The sequence below is a fragment of the Chrysemys picta genome, chromosome 17 (genome assembly GCF_011386835.1).
Source record: "Chrysemys picta bellii isolate R12L10 chromosome 17, ASM1138683v2, whole genome shotgun sequence".
In the NCBI taxonomy this organism is placed as follows: domain Eukaryota; kingdom Metazoa; phylum Chordata; order Testudines; family Emydidae; genus Chrysemys; species Chrysemys picta.
The window spans coordinates 16800444-16810153 of NC_088807.1; the positions used below are offsets into that span (position 1 = coordinate 16800444).

General features: G+C 54.5%; 1 protein-coding gene and 1 long non-coding RNA gene across 3 annotated transcripts in view; one reads left to right on the plus strand and one right to left on the minus strand.

Annotated features, from left to right (window-relative positions):
• LOC135976272 (uncharacterized) overlaps nt 1-9380 on the minus strand; it is a 31718-nt gene extending 22338 nt beyond the window's left edge. Inside the window, exons 1-3 of one of the 2 annotated variants that reach the window (XM_065571184.1) lie at nt 9234-9380; nt 8725-8846; nt 7602-8323 (exon numbers count right to left, since the gene is read on the minus strand). In XM_065571184.1, the coding sequence (XP_065427256.1) occupies nt 7612-8323; nt 8725-8846; nt 9234-9245 (846 nt within the window). In that variant the 5' untranslated portion in view covers nt 9246-9380 and the 3' untranslated portion in view covers nt 7602-7611. Of the gene's footprint in view, nt 1-7060; nt 8324-8724; nt 8847-9233 lie in introns of those variants that run through there. The other variant, XM_065571183.1, reaches the window with a different exon arrangement.
• LOC135976318 (uncharacterized) lies at nt 1849-4113 on the plus strand. Its single transcript, XR_010593475.1, has 3 exons — nt 1849-1954; nt 2408-3050; nt 3725-4113. It is a non-coding gene; the product is annotated as an uncharacterized LOC135976318 (long non-coding RNA).
• Nucleotides 9381-9710: the final 330 nt, after the last annotated feature.

Here is a 9710-nt window from a genome sequence, read left to right on the forward strand (position 1 = left end):
AAACTGTAAACCCCGTATATCATAGAAACCACTTCCAGCCAAGGGGTCTGGCAGGAGCTCCAGCACCCCAAGTTCCAGCACCTATGGCTGCTGGGATGGTCCCTTCCCCTGAATAAGGGTCCTGGTGCCAGAGCACGGCCTGATGGGGTGCAGGTTGGCCCAGGGGGAGAGACCCCACCCTGCACCGACCCCTGCATCCCAAGCGCTGCTCCAGAGCCCCCCCCCTCTTCATTTCCCCCCATTCCCCAGCTCGGCACCTACAAAATTACAAGAATCTGACCATGTAGCTGAGTCCGGGCTGGTGCCACCAGCTGGGCCCTGGCCCACTGAGCGGGTCAGTGGGGCACAGCTGGAGCAGGGCAGTTTATTAAAGGGAGAGGCCAGGCACCAGCCTCAGGGCCGGGAGAGGAGGATTTGCCTCTCCCCGCACATCCGGGGGCGTGGGACAGAAACAATGTGCAGCCGGGCAGCTGTGAAAACCCCTGGTTAGCAGGTGGCTCTGGGGAGCGGCCTCCGGTGATTCCATAAGGGGAGAGCGACTCTGAGGGATGCCCAGCGCAAGCCAGGGAGATGCCGTCCAGTGGGAATCTCCTGGCCTGGGGCTCAGTTGCCCTGGTGCTTTGCGTGGCAGCCCCAGGTAACGCCTTCCCCCCTGAGTGGTGGGGCTGGGGGAGAACCGAACACACAGGGGAATCGCTCTGAAGCTTTTCCTTCTTCTGGACTAACTTCTGCTCTGATTTACTGATCTGCTGCGTATAGCTGAGCGTGTCCCAAACGCAGCTGCAGAAAGCGTCCGGGGGGCAGATACAGGGTCCCTGCACAGGGCAGGGGGAGTGAAGCACAGAGCACGGGCAATAGCTAATGGGTGTGTGGCTTGGGCACCCAAGGGCAGCTCAGTGCAGGAGGCAGCTGCCTCTGAACCCTCCCACCCAGAGCACAGAGGAAGCGGAGAGTTACAGCGGCTCACTGTACTATACAGCGATGCCGTAGCCGTGTCGGTCCTGGGGTACTAGAGAGACGAGGTGGGGGAGGTAACAGATTTTATGGGACCAGCCTCTGCTGGTGAGAGAGACACTTTGGCGTTTACAAGGCCCTCGTCTCTGGGTCCTGTGCAGCTTGACACTTGTCTCTCTCACCAGCCGGAGCTGGGTCAATAAGAGATGTTACCTCACCCCCCTGGCCTCTCTGACTGTTCTATAGACCGCTCTTCCCAGGGCCGGCCAAGGGACATGATGGAGGCTGGGTGTGAGCAGACCAGGAGTGGTAGCTACCACAGCGCAGCAGTGTAAAAGGCACCCCAGGTTACAGAGGTGAGGGGACACAGCTGTTTGTCCAGAGTGTACCCTGGGTATGTCCCAATGGCGCAGCAAGCAGGGTGTATGCACAGCTTGTTGTTTCAGATGAGGTTTACACTTTAAGCACTGGCATAGCTGTTATCCCTTCACCCTCCCATTCCCTGGTCCTTCTCACGTGAACAGAGAGCAGCAATGCCCGAAGTCCAAAGGTGCAAACAATTCAATGTTTATTGGGGTGAACTTCCGGCAAGCAATGATTCTAATTTCCTTCCTCAGTGTCCCCCTTCCCAGCTCTGACACCATCAAGCCTTGCCTGTGTCCCTGTTCCCATTCCCCCCCTTAGCGAAACATGATTCCAATTCCTCCCTCTTACTTCCTGATTGACTGCAGACTATATAGTAAAACTTGAGTTCTGCTTAGCTATATCTTAACCAATCATTTTACTGAAATTTAACTCACCAATCCTAACATATTGTAACATGATTATCTAACCAATTATATCCCACCACCTTAACTGGTTTACACCCAACAAAATTAATGATACAGCAGACAGAAACAATCACAGAACCAGACAGAGATTGTACAGACAAACGATAGGGAAATGGGGACTACAGTGATAGAACAAAGAAATGAGGATTTCACACCCCAGCTATTGATAAGTGAGTTCTTGCCAGACAGGATGCTATCAAACTAAGTTTCCTTTTACATCTTCTAGGCTCTTCCCTTTCTCTGGAGGTGATAGGTTGGATCACCTCTTTAACAGCCCCAAAACTGCCTTATTTCCGTGTGACCGGTGAGGATGTGACCATTTGCTTCCCAGCTCATGGCTGCCTCTGCTGTTTAGCCAGAGACCTTAGCCTAAGAACACGGCCTTAGACTATCATAGTGAGAGAAGGCCTATAAACAGGCAGACTGTGATTTTGACTCATGTTTTATACCTCTATAACTTGCTAAGTGGTAAGAACACACCTAAATTCTTAAAGTATAGACTTTGCAGACAGGCTTGAGTATCTATATCCTAACGATAGCTATTTTAAGTGAGTCTCAGTTGTGGAGGCTGGGAACAGTCAAAGGGAGGTTACAGTTTGTTGTTTTCTGTTTGCTTATTTCAGGTAAGGGAGCTAGAAAAAGTGAAGCACAAAATGAGCACCAGCAAAACAGCTGCAAAGCTACAATTAGCCAGATTGGAGGCAGAAGAAAGGGAGAAAGAACGGGAACTCCAGAAATGGCAGGCAGAAATGAGACGGAGAGAAGCATTTGCTGCACTGGAAGCAGAGGAAACGCCCACAGGCGAGCCATGGAGCTGAGACAACAAGAAGCTGAAGCCCATAAGAGACATGAGGCTGAAAGACAGAGGGGCTGAAGAGAAAGAGAGAAATACAACCTGGAGCTGATAGAAAAACATGAAAAGATTCCGGAGAGTCACCAACATCTCCCTCCACTCAAGGAACCCTCAGCTTTGTCCTGCAGACAAAGAGCCAGACTGCCCTGAGGAATCCCTCACCACTTTTGAAAGGCTACGTGAGGTTCATAACATTCCTGAGGACGAGAAAGTCCCCAAACTGATTGCAAAACTGTCTGGTAAAGCTTGAAATGTATTTACTGAAATGCCAAGTCAGGAAGCTTTGAAATATTCTAAATTTAAGAACGTGTTTTACAAAAGTTTCAAATTACTCCTGAAGAAATCTCAAGAAAAGTGCTGACGTGAGTCATAGCGAATATGCCCGGAAGATGTGTGATCTAATGAGAAAACAGGTAAAGGGGAAGGGGGCTGAGGATTATAACCAATTGTTTGATGTCTTGGCTCAAGAATATTTCCTAAGTATATGTGTGACGAAGTGGTAGGTTGACCAGACGTCCCGATATTTGGTTCTTTGTCCCGTGTCCCGACCAATGTTTGGTCGGGACACTGGACAAAAAAGAAATTTTGCCCTCTGCTCTGGTGCTCGCGCCCCCCCACCCCGGGCACATGCGTTGCGCGTCCAGCAGCTCCTTCCCGGCGGGAGGGAGACTAGGCGCGGGGGATGCGCGCCGCACGTGGCTGGGGCAGTGGGAGACGCGTCCCGCCAGGAAGGAGCCGCAGCCACGAGTGGGAGGGAGAGGCGCGGGGCTCCCCGGCAGCAGCGGGGATTCGGCCCGCGCCGCTCACCCGGCCCCTGCCCACTCCGCGCTGCCCCCGCCCGGACCCACGGCACACCGCATATGCCCGTGGCGGCCGGGGGGCGAGAGGCTCTGCGGGGAGGGTAGCGCGCGCGGCTGGGGCCTGCTAATGCCCTCGGCCCCTTTTAAACTCCCCCTTTTTTTTTTTGCTCCGCCCCCATCCCGATATTTTATACTGCTGATCTGATCACCCTACGAAGTGGGGACTTTTATCTTGTAATGTTGCATGTGAGTCTTACCATCCTATACTAATTCTGTGTGTACCTCAGTTTCCCTATGTACTGCACCAACGCCTACCTGGTGGGAATTGGGTGTGTGACTTTCGCTGAGGCCCTCGGGGCAAGTGAGGCTGCCCAGCTGCCTGCATTTATGCGATGGCTGATGACCTTCGTAACCTGAGACCCAGGAGGGGGATGCAACCAGGTGACACTTTGCCCAGGAAGTGAGACAAAGACCAGAGGAGCAGCAATAATCGTGTGGGAGGCCGGGTAGCAGGATCCAGGGCAGTCTGCTGTGGGGGACTGGAAAAGGGGGAGTCCAGGGTGTCTGGCCCAAGGTCCCCTCAAGACGGACTTTGCTAAAAGTCCCTGATTTCTGTGCTAACAAGCTCTGTTCTATGCTGTGTTCCTGTTGACTAATAAACACTTGTGTTTTACAATGCTGGCTGAGAGTCAATGCTGACTGCGGAGTTGGGGTACAGGGACTCAGGCTTCCCTAGAAGCCCTGTGAAGGGGAAGTGCACGGTGAGAACAGGGGTGCTGAATTTTCTGAGGTCAGACCAGGAAGGCCGTAGCCGAGGAGATTTTTGCCCTGGACAGCAAGCCCTGAGGGGAGTCACGCTACCCAGAGTCCTGCCTGGCTTCTTACAGAGCAGTGCCAGAGCGTCGGACCTGTGACTCTGTCACAATATGCACTGACGAGATTAGGAATAGAGAATAGGATAAATCTTTAAAATCAGTGCAAAAAATGGCCTCTCTGTGGGATGCCTTTGTGCAAGTCCAGATGTCCAATAAGCACAAGTCACAGAAGGAGGGGCACACACCCAATGGAAAGGGGGGACAGTCCTCAGGGAAGGAGGACAGTCCAAAAAGTTGTTTTCACTTGAACTCTGCTGAGCACCTGAGAAATCAGCGCCCTGAGCTAAAAGAAACTAAGCCCCATGTTAGTGCGGTTGTCCCTGAGACAGGAGCCCAGAGGTCCCTGCAGTACCCCTGGTGCGTTTTACGAGGATTTACCCTGCGGGGTGGATATGGAATTTATTAAGGTTGCTGGAGTAAATAACAAGGAGGGCATGGGGCGGAGAGACACCGGAGCCCAGATCTCCCTGGTCGAGGGAAGCATAGTCCAAAAGACTGACAGGTTACCTGACCAAACGGTGGGGCTTCTGGTAGCAGGACGCCATAAAATCCGCATCCCTTTAGCCAAGGTGCATGTGGAATGGGAAAGTTTTGAGGTGCCTGGTCAGTTGGGGTGCTGCATGGGATGCTTGTTGGGCTGAAGCTGGCCCCCCGCATGGCAGAGAAAAGATGCAACCCTCGGAGCCCAGGGCGGAGATGACCCCTGTGACTGAAGGCACTGTCCCAGATATCAGCTGCCAGTGTTTTGCAGACCCCACTGTAGAGAGCATAAGTCCCAGAGGGGGCCCCAGGAAGAGAAAATGGGGAGATGTTTTTTGAAGCAGACGGGAGACTGAATAGGGGAGGCTCCTAAGGAAAAAAACCTATAAGTAGTTGGTTGGACCCACCCTGCACTGTGGGGAATTAATGGTGCTAGCACATGATTGTCCCATTGCTGGTCACTTAGGGGCCCAGAGAACCTATGAGAGGTTAAAGGGACATTTCTACTGGGCAGCGAGACAGACAGAGTTGAGGAATTAGTATGGGTCTTGTGACTTATGTCAACGAAGGAAAAGCACTGCAGGACCCCAGGAAGTTCCCCTGTGCCCCTTGCCTGTGATACAAGAGGCATTTTACATGGACATTGTGGGCCCTGTGCCACGTCCTGCCCAAAGGGGGAAGAAATACATCCTGGTGGGGTGGATTTTGCCATGAGATAGCCTGAGGAGGTCGCTTGAACTAACATAGAGGTTGATTCTGAGGCCAAAGCCCTTTTCTCTAGTTTTAGCGCAGTGAGTTTCCCCTCAAGAGATTTGATCTGACCGTGGGTTACATGTCATGTCTCAGCTATTCAGTGAGTTGTGTGGGGTGAAACAATTAAAAGTCGCCCCCCGTCACACGCAGCAAATGGTTTGGTGGAGAGGGTCAATGGGACTGTAAATCTGTGCTGGGAAGGTACACAAATAGGAGAGATCAAGACTGGGATGAAATAATCCCCTGTTTACTTATAGGGAGGTGCCCCAAGAATTGACGGGGTTCTCCCCATTTGATCTTCCCTATGCAAGGAAAGTGAGGGGACACCTAGATCTCATCAGAGACTCCTGGGAAGGGGACACTGAGGCAGCGGGCGAGCCATGACGGATGTGGCTCAGACTAACCTCAGGGACAGTCAGTCTAAACAAAAGGCCTGCTAGGACCAACACACCTGTGAATGCTCTTTTGAAATGGGGACTTGGCGTTGGTGATAAGCCCTTTGAAAAAATACAAAATGTTACACTCTTGGGCGGGCCCTTTTGTGGTTATAGAAAAGGTGAATGAAGAGACGTCTCATGTCACAAGGCCTCATGGTAACACTATCCCATGGCTGGTACATGTACAGACTCCAAGCTTATGACAACAGGGAAACCATGGAAAACACGACCTGTTGTGTAGAGGGGGAAACTGAGGCAGCCAAGGTTTCATGGCAGGTGGTGACACAACCCCTCACTGGTCTGGTTTGCACCCCGGGATGTGACAACCTGCTGGGTGGATCGCTCCCAAGGGGTCTCATCTCTCCCAGGGGTCAGAAGTCATGTGGGCCCTCTGGGGTGCCCAGGTCAGAAACAGGGGTGCTGAAGTGAGGGGGCCCAGTTTTGGGGTAGTGGTGCCATGGGGCCCACCCTTGCAAATACAGTATAAAGAGATCACCTATTAGACAGGCCGTCCAAAGTTGGGAGTAACTCACCCTGTCAGTCGGTGAAACTGGAGCATTAGATGGCAGCAGGTGTCAGGACTGGCAAAGGGGCAGCTATTGTCTAACATGGGCATGAGATGGCAGCGAGGGAGGTCTCCATGATTTCATCATTAGATCCTGCTCCTTCCCTGAATAGAATCCAGGAGTCCTGAGGCCCACATCTCCCTGCTCTGACCCATTAGACCCCACACTCCTCCCAGAGCCAGGGAGAGAACCCAGGAGTCCAGGTTCTCCATCTCCTGGGAATGGCATAGGGGGTGAGGGACAAGGCTTGCAGCAGTGGAGCAGGAGGTGAGGAAGCAGGACTGGCATGGGGATGTGGAAAACACTCACCCCATCACGTGTACTGTGGGTATCTAGGGTGCAGTCTGTGAGGAGTGGAGGTTAGGAGCTCCCTTAGGGGTGGTGTAGGGCAGGCATAGGGAGCATGAGGGACTGCAGTCTGGAGGGTGGGGGATGATACAGTCTGCAAAGGGGTGATCCCAGGGGAGCTGGCATCTCCAGGGAGCAAGGAGACAGACACACAGACAGAGATGTGAGGCCAAGGACTGCTCTGAAGCTTTATTGGTGTTGATCATATGGCAGAGAAGGTGCATCTGCTGGACTGGGAAAGGGAGACAAATTTTTAGGGGAAACCCAGGGCCCACATACCAGGGGCATGGGCACCCTGGAAATGAGATACAGAAAGAGAGGGAGAAGAGATCACAGGCCAAACCCAGTGCCCAGATACTCAGGGAATGGGCACCTTGAAATGAGATAGTGAAATAGAAGGAGAGGTATGTGAGAGGCATGGACAGCTGGGATGACAGATGGATGGGCTAACGGATGAGTGGGTTGACAGACAGATGGATGGATAGGTTGAAGGATGATGGACGGATGGGTTGACAGATGGATGGGCTGATGGATGGAAGGATTGGTGGATGGGTTGATGGACAGATGGATGGGTTGACAGATAGACGGGTTGAAGGACGGATGGGTTCATGGATGGATAGGTTGAAGGACAGATGGATGGATGGGTTGATGGAGGGATGGGTTGGTTGTTGATTGATTGCATTGCAGCTTACATTCTCCTCCCACCTTCGCGCCCTCACCCATGGGCTGTCTTCGGGGCTTTCGTGGTTGGGTTTTTCACTGCTGTTAGGCAGGAGTTCTTGTTGACGTCCTTCTCCTCACAGCTCTGGCAGCCCTGGTTATTGCACTGGTACATGGGCACGTTACAGAGCGTTTGCCATGAGTTCCATACAAACTGCTTCCCCCGATTTATGTCCTGATCGAAAACCTCCTGGAAGGCCAAGGCACGATGGTCTTCATCTATGGCGCTGAAGATCCCATCCATGAGTTCCTGGATGCGGTGGTCGTCCTTCAAGCTGAGGCAGGTTCTCAGGCAGGGGGCGTAATAGGTGAAGAAGACGAAGCAGTGGTTCCAGCCGCACGGGTTGTTTGGAAATGACCTGGGGTAGCGGTTGTTGCCATGCATTTCATCCAAGGCGCGGGTCTCCTGGCACTTGGTCTGGCCCCGGGACTTGTCCAGGAGGCGGGAGACAGGACTCACCCCATTCTGGTCCAGGCTGAGCATCAGCCACTCAGAGTGCAGGTAGCGGTTGCCACTTTTCTCAGGTTTGGCGGCGACGATGTGATCCCCCTCGTACAGAATATCCGTCTCCAGCTTGGATTTCATCGCCTGGAGCTCGGCCACAGGCAGGTGCTCGTTCAGCTCACTTGGGCTGTTGCTGTTGCACATGGACTGCGGCAAGGAGATGGCCACTGCATACTGAATGATGGGGGGGGAAGGGTGATACCTGGAGGAGAGGGGGCAGGGGAGCGTGAGCCCAGGGGAAATCACACACTGAGCATGGGGTTAATGAGCATGAACTGTGCAAACACCTGCACAGCCTACAAACATTCATCCTCCCCCTGCACCTCCAGAAACACACCTCCCATCTTAGGGCCCCATGTCCCTCCTGCCCCCCAGAATCACCCCTCCCAGCTCTGGGCTCCATCTCCCCCAGCACCCCCAGAATCATCCCTCCCAGTTCTGGACCCCATTTCCCCCCTGCAGCCCCAGAATCACCGGTTCTGAGGCAGTGGCTCTAGGTAACCCTGTGATGCCAGCAGACACAAGGGGTCCCTGCTGCTCCCTTTGTGGCTAGGGGAGTGGGGCAGGCCCAAAACACACACACAGCCCAGGCCGGTCACTCACTGGTGGACGTGATCCACGATGGCTTTGAGCGCGTCCGAGTTGATGCTCCCGGCAGTCTCTGGCCCGAAGCAGAGGAGAAGGGGCAGCAGCAGGAGTCCAGCCCTGGGCATCCGTCCCAGCATCTGCACAGGACCCTGCAATGTCAGCTCCCCTGAGCCCTGGGCACAGACCCAGAGCCACCAACCCACATCCCCTAGCCCCTGATATGCCACCGACAGGAGATGGGGCAGAGAAGAATCCCCTGGAGCTTGATGGGATGGGGAGGTGGGGGGTAGGTGAATGGCAGAGGGGACCCACATGGGATGACTTGAGGCAGGTGACAGGTGGGCAGACGGGTCACCTCTGGGGCTCCATGGGCCAGGAGGTGGGGGGGACAAGGGCGACTCACAAGGGTTTCCATGGGGCATGAAGAGATGGAGCGGGGACTCACCAGGGTTTCCATGGGGTAGGAGGAGGCGGGGGAGACTCACCAGGGTTTCCATGGGGCAGAAAGAGGTGGGGGGACTCACCATGGTTTCCATAGGGCAGGATAAGGGGGTGCCGTCACTCACTGACAGATGCTCACACCAGATCCCCAGTGATGGGCTTTCAGCTGAGTCCCTCCCAGCTCCTCTTTATACCGTTCGCCAGGCCCCTCCTCTGCTCCACTGACCCTGTGGGGTGGGGGGTGGAGCAGGAGGGGGGGGCGGGTGAGGCAGCCTCCAATTTCCAGCTGTGCCAACAGCAGCTGCTGGGCTGGGCCAGAGGGGGGTGCTCTGGGGCCAGGGTATCTGTGGTTTGCTGCAGAGCTCGGCTCCTGCCCTGAACACAGACCCAGTTCCCGAGCTGGCCTGGCTGCGCTGCAGGGGGCACTGGGGAGAGACAGGACGCTGGTGCTGACGGCCCAGGCTTGGCATCATGGAGGCTACAGGCCTGAGGAACCGTGTGGGGCCTTGGGGCCCAGCCCACTAATGGGGGGCAAGAGGGCAGGGCTGGTGGGGCAAGGA